The sequence below is a fragment of the Protopterus annectens genome, chromosome 2.part2 (assembly GCF_019279795.1).
Source record: "Protopterus annectens isolate FY-2018-M chromosome 2.part2, PAN1.0, whole genome shotgun sequence".
Lineage (NCBI taxonomy): Eukaryota > Metazoa > Chordata > Ceratodontiformes > Protopteridae > Protopterus > Protopterus annectens.
Window position 1 is genome coordinate 417,744,361 of NC_056730.1, and position 15,610 is coordinate 417,759,970.

Here is a 15,610-nt window from a genome sequence, read left to right on the forward strand (position 1 = left end):
GGGGAAGCATCCCAAAATAAACGATACTGTATTTTAGCAATAGATCACACCTTACTCTTTTCTTGAAAGCTTTTTCTAGTTTAGCAACCTCTCTGCATCACACTGCATACTCTGTTTATTGTGTTATTATCTTTGCAGTGATTTGGATTAAGCCCACAGTCCACTCTTGGTTGCAGCTGTGCAATTTATGTTGTTTTATTGCAGAGATTAACACGTGAAGGATTCCAGTTATGTTCAGTACTGCACCGTTTCTCTGTTCCATTTGATTTTCATTTTTACTTCCGGAGGCTACATGATTTGCGGCAGATGACATCAATAAGTGGATGCTGGCAACGGTATTATTCTTAATGTTGTTTCTCCTCCCAAACTCCCAGCCCAGTTAGTGTCTGGCATATAAAAGGACTGGAGCTTTCCCACCGCTCACTCCCTGTCTGGCTGCAGTTGCGTAGTTACAGATTGGAGCTAAGGATGGCGACGCTGGTAGTGGACCCGGATCCTGAGCCTTCATGTAGCAAGCTGAATGCATCTTCTTCATCTTCGAGCCTTTCTCACAGGTTTCTAGAAAACAAGTTTTACCTCCTGGTAGTAATTGGAGAAATTGTCACTGACGACCACCTAAAATGTGCTATTACAGACGTAGAACAAGGTAAGGAAAGAAGTCGGAAAATTATATAACACAGCAACTGGATTTATTGTTTGAAAACGGTGCTTGTGGTTTAAAGACATTTCACAAGTATATGCAATGGAAATTATTTATTTTTTCTGTTTGGCGTTATTGCAGGGAATCGCGTCTCTTTGGCTAAGGAAAAAAACCTTAACCTTTTCTATCTGTTGTGATACATATTGTACGGCTATATAAGATGTATAAGAAGTTGAAATCTCGAGAATGTACAGTTCAGTGCAAATAACTGCAAAATGAGTGTCGAGGACTCGAAGGGTATGCTTTCAGGACCCCTCCCTCTTTATTTAATCACGGGCAAAGACTGCAGCTCTAACGTTGGCAGCAGTACAAAGCAGAAACCGCCCTTGTCTGTTGGGAAGGTTAGGTGCTCTGTTGTAATATTCATCTAAAGCGAGAAACTGAGCAGGAAAACTACGCATTAACATTAACAGCGGACTCTACTGCTTACCCGAATAATGGTTTACATTTTTGAAATGTCTTTGTCAAAACGTAGAAAAGACAATTGCCTGTGTTTCTTGTGTGGTGGGATGTCACACCTTTGTTCTGACTTGTTGAGTAATTAAACTTGCTAGTGTAAATTAAATTATATATATCATTTTAATTTCTCTAAGTAACACCAGCTATACAACACTAATGTGCACGTCAAAAACCAAAGCATAGAAAGAGTATTTGCTTGTCAGAAGGCTTTGCAGTTGTATTGTTTAGCATTACGTGTTAGGATTCATGTTTGTGAACTGAAACAATTCAGTTTGCTTAATAAGAGGCTATGGCATCTGCGCTTGACTGTCCCGTTTGCTGACTTTTTGGGAACCAACAAGTGCACTATCGTTTATTTATGCTGACCTTCACGTGTCTGCATGTGTTTTGAAGTGCTGGACCAGCCAAGTATTTGCTAGCATCCAAAATCGTTTTTAGGATCTGAGAAAGAGATGACCCTGTAGTAGCCCATATGCTGTTTTGGGGGGCACAACAAGCTTGACAGGCATTTAAATGTATATTTTCCGGCACCATAGTCTGCCTGTGTCACATCAGGGTTTCTCCATTCATTCTGCAGCGCCCAGCCCTTCCTAGGCAGACACCGGCTCGCCTGTGGGCGTGGCGCGGTCCGCACTGCGGTCCCCACTCAAAGAGCGGCGGAGGCTCACTACTACAGCTGCGCGAGGTACGCACGAGGAATGCCTCTCAAGTGTACATCGTTATGAGGAGCGTTCCACATTATGAGTCTTAAAATGTCAACGCTCTTCATTGTTCCGCATTGAAAGGGTCAGTTACACATTCAGTGATAAGAATATTTTTCAATGTTATCCACAGCAAATAATACTAAATCGTATTCATCGAAAGAATGCATAATAAGTATAAAATAATAGATGTTAATCATCCCATGAGCTACCTGGCTGAAGTTGTTAATAAGCTATTAGTAGGTGTACTATATTTTGCCCATTTGTTCCACATTGTGAGAGACATTCCACATTCTGCAGATGATGAAGAAGAGCTATGGGGTCTCGTGTGGGGTACCATAGAAGGAATGTACACATGACTCAGCCAGACGAATGCTCCCTCATCAAGACAACAAACACACCTTACACTCCATTGCTTTGTTAGGAAAGCCGTAGTACGTCGCACATAAATATCTTTCTCCAACGGATTGCCTCGAACTAGGCTTGGTAAAATAGATAATAATGGTTTTCCTTGCGGAGTTTTAGAGGAGTCTTCTATTTTCTTTGCCTATTACATCAGAAGCATTGGAACGTTGGCTACATTTTTGAAAATAACAAAAACCCATGCATTTTTTAACAATGGCGTTTCCCACGTTTTTCTTATGTTTTGCAAAATGTGTCTGCAAAGTATATGCAGTAAATGTCTCTTTTGAAAACTACATTAAATACATTGTCATAAGTAAGTATTGGTGTTAGATGAATGTCAAACAGAAAAAAAAATAACGCATCTAGGTTTGTAATTCCTTGCATAATCTATTCACCACGGTTCAGCAGTATCTCCTTGCCCGGATGTTTGTGGTTATTGAAGAGCCAGTTGCTGCAAACAAATAATTTACTTTGTAAAGCAGTACCATATTTTTCAGATATCAATCTATACTCCAATGTTGATCATAAACTTTCATTTTGGTCACTAGATTTCATTCTATCGAAGTGAAACTATAGTGCTTGCCAAAATGCCTGTACCAGTTTTGAGTAAGGTTAGGGTTACCACCTGTCCCACTTTGCGAGGGACAGTCCCTCTTTGGGCGCTTGTGTCCTGACAAAAAAAAATAAAAAAAATGGCAAATGTCCAGAGATTTTAGGACAAAATTATTTCCGATATTTTATGTAATGTTGCATAAAACAGTATTCTGTATATAAAATACCTATGGTATAAGAAACAGAATAAGCAACTAAAATGCTACAAGGATAAGCTTTTATTTCGGCAAAAATGTTAAGTTCTATCCTTTGTACTGACCGTGGGTATGTCGGCCTGTAAAATCTGATGTTTATCCTGACAATGCCCCACTTTGGCAATTTGAAAAGGTGGCAACCCTAAGTAAGGTAGATTGCTAATTGCAAGTCTGTATGTAGTTGATTTAGTTAAGGCTTATGTATCAACTGGAAGTCAGTGCTTTCTTACTTCTGTGGCTGTAACTATGCAAGGGTCTCACAAGGTGTGTGTGTGTAATGACAACCATATATATAGGTTCAGTTTAGTAGGTAATCTAAGTAAAAAATGTGTGCATGCTCCTGCAAAAACACAAAAAAAAAAAAAAAAAATATATATATATATATATATATATATATATATATATATAGAGAGAGAGAGAGAGTACACATTTATATACATTAACATACAGACATATAAGTATAGCTGTCATCTATGTCGAATTCTGGGTTCTGACAAATGTTCTGTGTTAATGAGATTAAGAAATATTTTGGCCATTCTTGCAATGCTCGTAAGACTATGTAAAAACTGTCTGAAAATGTTAAAGCAGTGGACCAGGACCACAGTAATAAAGTGTAAAGAAAAGCCTTGTAACTAATGGATTGCAAGCAGACCAGTCTGTCATGGATCAGTTTGAGTTGGTTCTTGACAGACTTGCTTGTACCTAATGTGTTTATTCATGTTGCTGTACCCATCACTGCAAATTGCTGAAGGGACTAATCTTTCTATGTTATGAATCAAGTATCTGCAGCAGGGTAGATGTGCAAAATGGAGAGGAATGGGGGATAGTGGTATCCGAATGAAATACATTAACAGGAGAAAGCAGAATTATGTCATGTTAAAATATAAATATCAGTAATAATGCTAGAATGGCATCTCCACATGGATGTTGACAGTTTGGCAGTAATAGAGAGATGCAACTGAATCGTCCAAGGTTTGAATGAAAACAAAACAACACACCTCAGTCTTTATTTTGGTACAGAGCACGAGTGAGGTCATGCTCAACATTTTCAAGTACCTCAGAATAAAGAATAAATCCTGAGATGGCACCATATATCTGAACAAGAAAGTGTTGATATTTTTTCAAATTATCATTCAGAATGGTCAGATGTAATGTGCAAACGCTTTCTCATGTATAGGATACACAGAGCAGAAATGCTGCATTTCACTTTTGTCACTACTGGCTGTTGAACAAAATGTTGTATTTGGATCTTGCCTTTCTCTTGATACAAGATGTCCTGTACGAAACTAGTTTCTGTCTCCACCAGAGTGGTGATCCAGCATTGGGATATGTTTAGTCCAGTACTGAAGGTGAGTTTGCATGTGGCCTTTCACTGCCACCCCAGTCTGGCAGGCCAGATAAAGGTAGGGCAGTGGCAGTGCTGCTAAATGCACTACTGTGGAGAGTTGGACCATTAAATAATGCATCTTGTAAAATGCATCTTTTCTTTGTAAGAAGAGACAGCTGGGATCACAGCATAATCCACTTCCTGGATAAATTGGCCTGCACCTTTCACTGTCTTAACAGAGGCAGAATATTAGCAACCTGGAGACCTTATTTCCATCTTTCATCAGTATACCAGAATAATAGGATTCCTATGACCTATGATCCTTGTATATTGGTGAGAGATGGAGATAATCCCTTCATTTATCCTGCTCCACTGCTTACAAAATGAAAATTGTTATCGTCACCGTTATTTCCCATTCAGAGTTGTTACCAGTCCACTTATCCCCACCCTTTCCTCTTAATGTTTTGGTCAAAGATGGATATGCAGCAACTCTTTGCAAGACGACTTTCATCTACTAACTGCTATTTCCTTTTTGCTTTAATGGAGAATGCTACATTTTCACAAATATGCATGTATTCTTGTATATGCATTTCTGCCTGCAGAATCCTGTTCAGGACACCTGCACACTTTAGACGATATGCTTGCTCCTGGAATTCCCATACTCCAGCTCTTGGAATGATAACCAGCTCATCGTTTCGCTCAGTCCCATCCCCATAACATCCCGCCAGCTACCATGTGACCATGCCTGACCTGCCAGAAGCCTTAGCCTGTAGCCGGAGATGCATGACTCTGGGCACCTGTATGCCTTTGTGTCTTACTAATTGCCCAACAGGATTCATTTTTGTAACTGATGCCATTTTACTATTCATTAAGATGAACTAAGCACTACATTTGGGGATTACCAAGCTTCTCCCTGCAGTACTGAGTTTCACTCCCCCTGTCTCATTTGCTTATTGTGATTCCCGTGCCACAGGAAATGAGTGTATGCACCTAATGAGTCTCCACCGTTAAACTATATATTTTATGAGGATGCTGCCTTCATAACTGAACAGTTATCATAATTTGTCCAAAATTGTCATTTTACCAAATTTAATTGAGTTACATAGCTGGCACACAATGATTGCCACACAATTTATCAGTTACTCAGTGAACACGTTTTGATTTAAACTTGATGGTCTGCTGCCACAAAGGTGGAATATCAATATATACTACTAGAGACCCTAATTCAGAAAAAAACAAGAGTAGCCAGATAGCTGCAAAGGGATGGGGGTAGTGGGAGACAGTGTCTGCTGTAGCACTGTCTTTTTTTTTTTTTTTTTTTTTGAGAAGGTCAGGGTCGGGTGATTTAAATGCACCATTTTTGCAGATGCCAAGTGATTAGAAGCTGACAAATTCACTGACACCTACTGCAACACTGCATATGTTTCCTGGGGCATGGAGAAAGATGCTGATGGGGACCTAGATGATGCCCCCACCAAACACTTCCTTATGGTGCCCTAGTGCAACCATTACACTTTCTGCTTGGAAACTTATAAACATAGATGTGCTTTAGTGTGTTTTCCATGTGAGGGATTATTTTCCAGATAAAAAGGTAACAACAGGTGACTGGCTGGTTAACAGAAACACTGAGGAAATCACCTTCATTTTCACTGAAAGGAGTGGGCCTGAAAGATATCAAAAAGCAGACCTGCTCTCTCTCTCTCTATATATATATATATATATATATATATATATATATATATATATATATGTGTGTATTATATATATATATATATATATATATATATATATATATATATATATGTGTGCCTGTGTGTTTGCATAGCATTAAAAAGCCTAACTTGATGAGAACTACGCCATCAACTAACATACACACAGCTTCTTACCACCTATAAAATTATGCAGCATCCACCTGCTTGTTTAGCAATAAATACCATTCTACACAACTAGGTTCCCACTCTATTATGAGTCAGTAACCAAACCTATCAAATCTGTTGGGCATGGTATGTTGTCATACCATGTTGCTAAGGCCTGGAACTCCTTACCCATATCCAACAGGTAAATACTCTCCCCCAGTCCTTTAAAAACATTCTGACAGACTTCCTAGTCAAAACCTGTCCCTGTTCTTGCTCAATCCCACAGTAAAATATATCCCCAAATATGAACACGTACCTACTCATACCTTATACTGCCTTATACCGCTTCACTCACTTTTTAAGTTGAATCACTTTTTCTCCCTTAGCTCTCTATCTAAATTTGCCATAACCCTGTTTTTTTCTCATTTCATATTGTTTGTATTATACTAATTTACCTTTAATTTCTCTAAACTGGCAACATTTTCTCAAATTTTAAATCATTGAAGTTGTATCTATTTTTAACCAGTGTTACATTATGTCTAATTTTGTTTTAATTCTTTAAACCCGTAAATGTTCAGCAGTTTAGAGAAATTAATAATGTTAGTATAATACAAACAGGAAATGCAATGTGAAGTGATAGAAAAAAAACAGGCTTTTGGCAAATTTAGAGAGAGTAAGGGGAGAAATTGATTAAAGTATCATTGGTGCAACAGTAGCACACCAGCCTTTGGTGAAGAAGGCTGTGGGTTCTGTTCCCACACCAGGTAGATCTGACATCTGCTTGAGTTGGTGGAACTTCATGTGGATGTAAAAGATCCCACAGCACCTATCAAAAAGAGTTGGGGAATTTCATGGATGTCCTGGCCAAATTTTCCCTAGTAGTATGAATAGCACCTTGGGTCTATCCCATGAAAAGAGGGTACTTAACTTGGTTGAGAGAATAAAAACTGTAGATGTTTTTGAAGATTGTAAAGTTATTGTTCTTAAAATGTTTTTGTAATACTGTGTAGCTTTTCTCCCCTAGCCTTAGGCAAAATGGGTACCTACGCAGTCACAGTATCTTGGTAATCAAATTTCAATAAGTAAATAAATAAACTCTCTTCTTGTCAGTAGTGTGTACTCCTCTCTAAAAGCCATGTTGCTTTTCCTTGTGATATTTATTATATTTTCTACAGGTTGTGTGTGTGTGTGTGTGTTATAATCATCTTTGAGGTTACTGTTACTCACAGAAAAGATGCATACCTGTTTTTTACAAAAAATAAAATGAGCATTTGTTTTTCTCCTTTCTTTGATTTCTTCACACAAGAACGAGTCATTTCTAAAAGACTGTGCTCAGATTTCTATGATTCATGTGCCTATCTTGTAACATGTTTTCACAGCATTGTTTCAAATCATTTGAAAGGTAGCCCTATAAATGGGGTTCAGTCTGAAGAGCTAGTTAAGTTGTGGAAAGGGTCAACCAGTCATCAGTCAAGTGGCTATCTTCATATGGCTGATAATCCGACCCTGTGGTGTGTTCTGTCAGACCACACCCTTTTTTTGCTAACTGTGTGTGACATCACACTTTTTTGGTCTAGAGGTTTCTGTTTATTGACCTAATGAGGCCACTTATTTTAAATGTATAATCTTCAAGTTTTATATCTGTGAAAGTGTAAGCACTTACAAAGCTGCCCACAAAGACACTTTCAAAAAGAACCTCTAAACGAGGAATACATGCTATATCACTAAAATTACCGCAATGTCTAGTGGCAACAATGGAATCCAGTGTACAGAATATGTTCTGTACTCACCTTAACGGGACTAGAACACCTGTGGTATCAGCGTTGTTACAGATATCATAAGTACAATGTACTCTGGCATTGTTCAGGGGTGCTTTTATTTTAGTATGTTATACTTCAGCTCCAGTACTGCCAAAAAAAAGAGAAAATGCATTATAATTATGGACTATTTGGCTCATGTGTCATAGATACAGACCTGCTAGATTCTACTGTACTTTAAATGTAAGAACTGAAAATCTGGATCATAATTCTTTTGTAATTGATAAACCTTTAGTCATCCATCACTTCCCACTATCCTGCCATTTTAATACTCAAACTATGTAATCAAGTCATCAGAAGAGACCTGAAATATCCTTTTCAAAGAAGAAAGGATAAATTGAAGGGGCTTTAATCAGCTGTGGGTTTTACCCAGTGGTACCCTGAATAGCCTTCCATTACTGTCCTCTGATTGTTTAGTCGATGCCCAATTAGGTTCATAGGTAGGTACTAGGCTATCTGCCGAAAGGCATTTATAAGCCTAGCCGGAATGTGTTGGCTTTCGCCAACCCTTTAGATTAGTTCCCTGTGCCTCTGTCCAGCAGAGCCATTGAAGTGATCCCTGGGGTAAACTTTCTGTTTCCCATCCACTCGTCAAGGTTTCTCTTGAAGAGGGTTAGCGAGAAGCTCTGCCTAATGTAGATTGGAATCTTGTTCCAGAGCATGGGAAGTCTCTGGGACAGGAATCTGTCCTTCCAGCATTATTGTTGTGGTGAGGTTTAGATCCCTGGAGCATGTGGCTCGAGGGGATATGGTTTTCTTTAGGTGGAGCATGTCCATCTATTCTGGGTTAGACATGGCCTTGTATGTCAGGCAGAGATCACCTCTGAGTAGGCAGTATGCAACAGAGTACAGCTGGAGTTTCTTCAGTCAAGCTGCATAGGGCATCTGAGGCCAGTGATCCTCTTGGTGAGGTACTTCTGTGGTCTTTTCAGTTGCAGGTGTCTTGTAAGGTACATCCCAAATGGGGCATTGTACTCTATGATGAGTCTGAGTGATGCATAGATGGGCCCAATGACCTCTTTCGATCTGGATGCAAACCCTTTTGTGATTAGCTGGGCCACATAGAAAGATTTTCTAACCACTTTGGCAATGTGATTATCAAAGGAGAGGTTACTATCTACTTGGGTCCCCAGAGCCCTTATGTCTTCTGTATTTAGGGGGCTACAGCCTATGTGGTAGTTTTGTGGGTAACTGTTTTTTCCAAAGGGGATGACTATGCACTTTTTGGCATTTAGATTGAGGTCATGGTTTTGACACCAGGTATCTGTCTCAGTGAGACCCTTTTGGAGGATGTCTGTGTTAGCCGGAGAGTCAGTTATAGCCCCTAGTTTGCAGTCATCTGCAAACTTGGTCAGCCATAGTCCTCCTGTGCTTGCCTGTACCTCTGAGAAGTATATGCCGAACAGGAGGGGTCCTAGGACTGAGCCCTGGGGAACGCCACTTGTAACCGGTTTATAGTCAGACCTAGCACCTGCAACTCTTAACTAGGTGGGTTCTGTTTGTGAGCCAGTTGGCAACCCATCTCGTGACGTAGGGGTTTATGTAGGAATGGTGTTGAAGGCCTTTGCAAGGTCCAGATAAGCTGTATGGACCACCTTTCCCTCATCTATAGCCTTGGTAACTGTCTCAAAGAAGTCCACCAGGTTTAGGAGGCATGATCTGCCCTTAACAAAGCCGAACTGGGTAGGGTCCAGTGTTAGGAGGTTTTCAGTGTCTCTGTTAATGAGATCCATGATTATGCACTCCATAGCTTTGCAGACCAAGCTAGTCAGTCTTATAGGGTGATAGTTCCTGAGGTCCGTTGTGGCTCCACCTTTGTGGAGTGGAATAACCGTTGCTGTGTGCCACTCTGTGGGCATGTAGCCTGTGGGGAGAGGCTGAGTTTAAACTGTGTTTAGGTGAGGGGTTAGTTCATCTTTGAGCTCGTGTAGGACACAGACTGGGACACCGTCCGGTCCCATTGATGCTGTTTTTTTGGCTTTGGAGAGGGCTGTTTTAACCTGAGTGTCTGATTTCAGGGGCACTACATTCTTATGGTATAGTTATGGGCCCTTTTGGGGGTGAGGGGGGTGAAGTTTGCACTGAGCCTGTCTGCCAGGATGTTGTCTATATTGGTCGGTTCAGTGTATTTTGTGCCATCCTGCACCAACTCCGAGCAGATCTGAGAATTGCCACTTAGATTCTTGACATAGCTAAAGAATGCCGTGTGGTTATCTTTGGAGTCCATGGCAATTTTTCTTTCGAAGCTAGCCTTGGATAATTTTATGAGGGAACATAGTTTCTTGCTGATACCGATCAGGGATGTCTTCCCTTCTTGGGATTTTACTCTTTTCTGTACTAGTTTCCTCCTTCTATTGTATAGCTTGTTTATGGCAGGGCTCCAGCAGACTGGTTTCCTTTTCTTGGTAGAGTGAGTCTTGGTTTTGTTTGGGATAGCATGATCCATGCATTCTTGTAGGTGCCAGTAGAGTGCATTAGTAAAGGATTTTGCAGCTTGGACAGCGTTATCCTTTAGCATGGGGACTTTGAAACTTCCCACCTTGGTCTTAAGTAACGTGAAGTTTGCTTTTGAAAAGTTTTTCACGGTTGTTTCTTTGACCGGGAGTGGGGGCGGAATGTGGATATCCAGAGTAGTTAGTTTATGGTCAGATCTAACCAGCGAGGGGTTGACCTCTGGTATGGAACACCAGTTGCCCATGTTGGCGATGACCAGGTCCAATATGTTGTCACCTCTGGTGGGGGTGTTGACCAGTTGATCCAAGGTATTTGAGTTTATAAATTCTAGGAAATGTCGGGCAAGGGAGTTTGTACTTGAGTAGTTCTACCAGTTAATGTTTGGGTAATTGAAATCACCCAATATCAGGGTGTTTGGTAGGACCTTTATGTTTCCCAGTGTTTCCAGGAATGCGGAGTGGGGTCCTGGGACATGGTGGGTGATCTGTAGCAAGCTATAATTTGAATAGCAGTTTTTCCCATTGTTAGTTGTACGTGGATGATCTCTGAAGCATCGGGCTGTGCCACTAACCTGGAGGTGTGGGTATCCTTGATGAATATGGATACTCCCCCGCCTTTTGTATTTCAGTCCAGGTTTTGTAGCCGAAATGTATGGTATGAGTTGTAGCCTGGTAGTGCTGGGGTGCTCTCTGGAGCCTTAAACCAGGTTTCTGTTACTGCACATATATATCGATTTTCTCCATACTGAGGAGTGCCTTGAGTGCGTGCATTTTGAGGTTTAGACTTCTGGCATTGAGTAGCATTACCCTCAGTTTTTTGTTACTTGTGCTATTTACTGCGGTTGGTTTGTCTTTTGAGCCTTGCCTAAAAAAGGCACTATGGGGGTGGCAAGAGCCTTGGCCAGTATTCGAAAGCCTAAGGGTGACAGGTGCAAGCCGTCTCTAGTGAAGCAGTGTGGCTTGTCAAGCATGTCATCCCAGGCTGACAGACACTGGATCCCCTTTGAATGACACCAGAAGCTTAGCCAATTGTTGAAATTGATAATTTATTCTCTATACCATGGTATCATTCTTGGTGAGGGAAGGATGCTACTCAGGGTCAGGGTCATACCGACCTCGGCTACATGATCAGAGAGCTCCTCAATGTCTCTTTTCATGTAGTCCAGTGAGGTACGGCTCAGGGCATTCACACCAACATGGACAATGACAGAATCATATTTGTACTTGTTCTGGAGTGACCTGAGTGCTTGTATTATGTGGAGGATCCCGGCACCCAACAGTCAGCTAACAGTAACCTTCTCCTTGTTCAGCCTAGTGAGTGGGACATCAGTGTGCCCGACTATAGAGTCGTCTATTACTAGTATGTTGGGTATGTTATTTTGCTTTAAGGGCTGTGATTGTGTGGCACACTGGTTTTGTGAAGTATGTGTTTCATGGTTTGTGTTGAGGGGTGGAGGATGCTTGGATGTCTGCTTTGGAGGTCTCTATTGCTTTTGCAGATTTTTATTTAGAGCCTCAGAGTATGTTTTCATGTATTTATGTGTTTTTTGCTGGTGCTGGTTTCATAGGTCTATGTGAGACTGGTGGTGCGATGCAAGTAATTCCCTTCTCCTCTTGACTGCCTGGTCCAGTCTTTGGTTGAGAGGGCATAGCCTCCAGTTTGGTTGTATAATTGCATCTCTCGCATTTGTTAGTGTTTGGTGGAAGGAGGAGAGGGCTGTCTGTGTACATGAGGCAATTGTAACATTGCCTCAAAATGTTTTGAAAACACACACAAAAACCAAACAAAGTAAAAAAAATGGCAACATATGACTGGAACCACAGAAAACAGCAGGAATCAGTTTACACATTTCGTTCACTTTTAATATAACATGAACTTCTTCAGAATAACTGTTACAACCTCTAGTATCATTTAAATATTGTTCCACATAAAACATGTGACCTTCGGTAACCAGTTACTGATGTCTTAAAATTTAATTAAGAAGTCACAGTAGAAGTTTCTAGTCAAGGTACATTTCCTTGTAATAGTTGTAAGCAACGTAGGTACATATCAGGGAGTAGCACCATTTTTGTGAAGCATCTAAAAAAAGTTATTTATAGTAGAGGGCACTACACTTGTAAAACGCAAAATGTGGTGTATATAGCTTTATGTGACTCGTGAACATTTCTACATAGGTAAGACCATCAGGACTTTAAATAGACGTATTTAGGAACATATGTTAGCAATTCATAAAAAAGACATGTCAAACGCACTTGCAAGACACGCCTTGGCTTGTAAAGAATTTAAAAAGTTTAGATTTTCAGTATTGGAAAGGGTAAAGGATGACTTGTTCTCTGGTAATTTTAAGGTTTATTTAGAGTGTAAGGAAGCCTTATGGCAAATTCTGCTTAACGCAGACCAGCCTCCTGGGTTAAACGATGTCATTAACATCAAATGCTTTTAACAAGCACAAAGATTGTAAATTTGTAATTTAGATTTTTATTTTTATTTTGTTTAACATGTATTAAGTATGTGTGAAACATCTACAAAAGTATAAATACGGATGTTATTACAGTCCACATTTCAAATAGTAGTGTACATTTTACATAATATTGTATGTTGCTTTTGTATTTTGTATTTTACTTGTCCTTCAAGATAAAGTAAACAGTTCTACTGTGACTTCTTAATTAAGTTTTAAGACATCAGTAACTGGTTACTGAAGGTCACATGTTTTATGTGGAACAATATTTAAATGGTACTAGAGGTTGCAACAGTTATTCTGAAGAAGTTCATGTTATATTAAAAGTGAACGAAACGCGTAAACTGATTCTTGGCGTTTTCTGTGGTTCCAGTCATACATTGCCCCAAAATGCCCAGATTCACCAATTGGACCGGAGAGTACACCTGAAACTGCCCTTTGTACATGCCTGGATAGGTGCAGTGAACTGTTTTACTGATTGGCTGGTAAGGACGAATAGAGACCATAGTCCTTCTCTACAGTATAGGGGGGCCTAGAGCTAAGGTTTATTAGTGCTTGCTAGGAGTTTTGAGCAAGTGCCGGTATGAGAAGTGAATGGTTTGAGTGCTTAAGTTGAAAGTTTTTCTAGTTCCAAGGGAAAAATTGAAGAGTAAACTTTGTGGAGGCGGGAATAATTATACCCTAGCTAACCGGCGCTGCCCGACACGCAAAACCGTGCAAATGCGGGTTTTATAGCAGGGAAATGAAAGAGATAGAAATTAGCCCAAAATGGCCAATAAACTACTAATTTCTGGGCTGAAACCACTCCTCCTGGGACAGGCTGCTCAAAGCTGCCTGTCTCATAGTGAACAGAGAAACTTCCTTCTATCCAAGTAAGGTATGGGCAAACACAGACTTGTAACACAGCCCTGAATTCAGCACTAACCTGAAAACTGGACTATACCAGCTTAGAAAGGCAGGAAGCAATTGTGTGTGTCTGTATGTATGTGTATATATGTGTGTATGTATGTATATATATATATATATATATATATATATATATATATATATATAAATAACATTTTTTTTTTTAAATATGATGTTAATTATCTATGTTTAGCACTTGTGGGTAGCAACTTGATGTCACAATCTAAGGCCTGCAGGCAAAGCTACACATGCTACCACAATGCTATAGAGGTAGAAAGATAGTTAAATGTGCTACAACACTCAGTGCCATACATAATTATGCATCATTCTGTTTGGGCTACATTTAAGCCAGTACACTGAATGTTAATTGGTAACATTACCTCCATTAAGTAGTTACATTTTTAAGCCACAATGCACAATGCAACATTTAACATATGATAAAGATAGTAGATAGCTAAGTGGCCAGCAATGTTAGACATTTTTAATATAAATTAAATTTGTGGCTTCAAAACTGCTACACATGTCTCATAACAACTGCATGTATATTAAAGCTGTTACACACTATTTGTAACATAGTGTTAGACAAACTTCCAATAATGGGTTACCCTTTGTAAAAACATTGCTTCTTTATCTCCTGGTATTCTAGAATGTTCTATCAATTAGTAAAAAGCAGTGATGTTAGCTTTGCTCACTTCTGAATATTCTAGGTATAGCATTCCATAATAGGCATGCAAGTTACAAGAGCACTGTGTCTTGTTAATGTGTTTTAGTTCTGTGCATTTCAGGCAGTGAAGAGATGTGCTTTTAAGATGTGCTACAGATAAAAGGTTTCCCACTAAATTTAAATTCTTCATGTCAGTCATATAACCAGAAGCACTCAACAATTTAAACAGGTAACAAACAAATTCAAAACACACACCATGTCAAAAGCAGCAGAAATAAATCTATCAACGTTAAATGAAAAATAAACTGAACAAACAAATATATCAAAACTAAGTGTAATATTAATTGAAATGTGTAAAATAAAAAAAAAATCTCCTAAATAAATAGGTTTTAAAAGGCTGCATTCCGTGCAAGGGGAATAATGCCCTCCAAATTCACAATCTACAAATATATTTTTTATCTAACAGTCAGTGTTTAAACCCAATCATAGTGCTACTCACCACCCTGTCAATACCAATAAACAAAAAAAAAAAAAAAAAAAAAAAAAAAGGAAACAAAGATCACAAACACTAGCATACAATGTCTATCACAATAGTTCCAGTGACCAGGTTCATAGGATCTTCCTAAGCTTATGGCCAAGAAGACCATGAAGAAGCTCAACCACATTAACTAGCAGTGTCTTCCATAGGGGTAGATTTCCCAATACATCAGGTGAAACATAGACCCTCAAATAGGCCTTCCCTTTAGCATATCAGGAGTAAGATCATTATCTTCAGACCAAAATGTATGTTTTTTAACTGAAAAAAAGAAAAGGAAAAACTGTAGGCAAGGGCACCTCTTAAGGGACAGGTGGAAATGTAGTATTTTAAGAACATTAGCTCACTACAGAATTAGGACTGTATTTATTTATTTATTTGTGTGTATACTTATATGCATGAATGTATGTACATAGTTTCTGCTCCTGGGAATGCCCAGGCAGAGGCATTAAAGGTACAATCCTTTAAGACGCAATAAAGACATTAGTTACATTTATTTTGCAATAATTACAACTTGAATGA

At 39.4% G+C, this 15,610-nt stretch overlaps 1 protein-coding gene across 1 annotated transcript in view; it reads left to right on the forward strand.

Moving 5' to 3' along the window:
• The first annotated feature begins 404 nt into the window (after positions 1-404).
• The window catches only part of MAP1B (microtubule associated protein 1B), a 689,412-nt gene continuing 674,206 nt past the window's right edge, over positions 405-15,610 (forward strand). Inside the window, exon 1 of the mRNA XM_044063932.1 lies at positions 405-646. Coding sequence (XP_043919867.1) covers positions 469-646 — 178 coding nt within the window. The 5' untranslated portion in view covers positions 405-468. The remainder of the gene's footprint in view (positions 647-15,610) is intronic.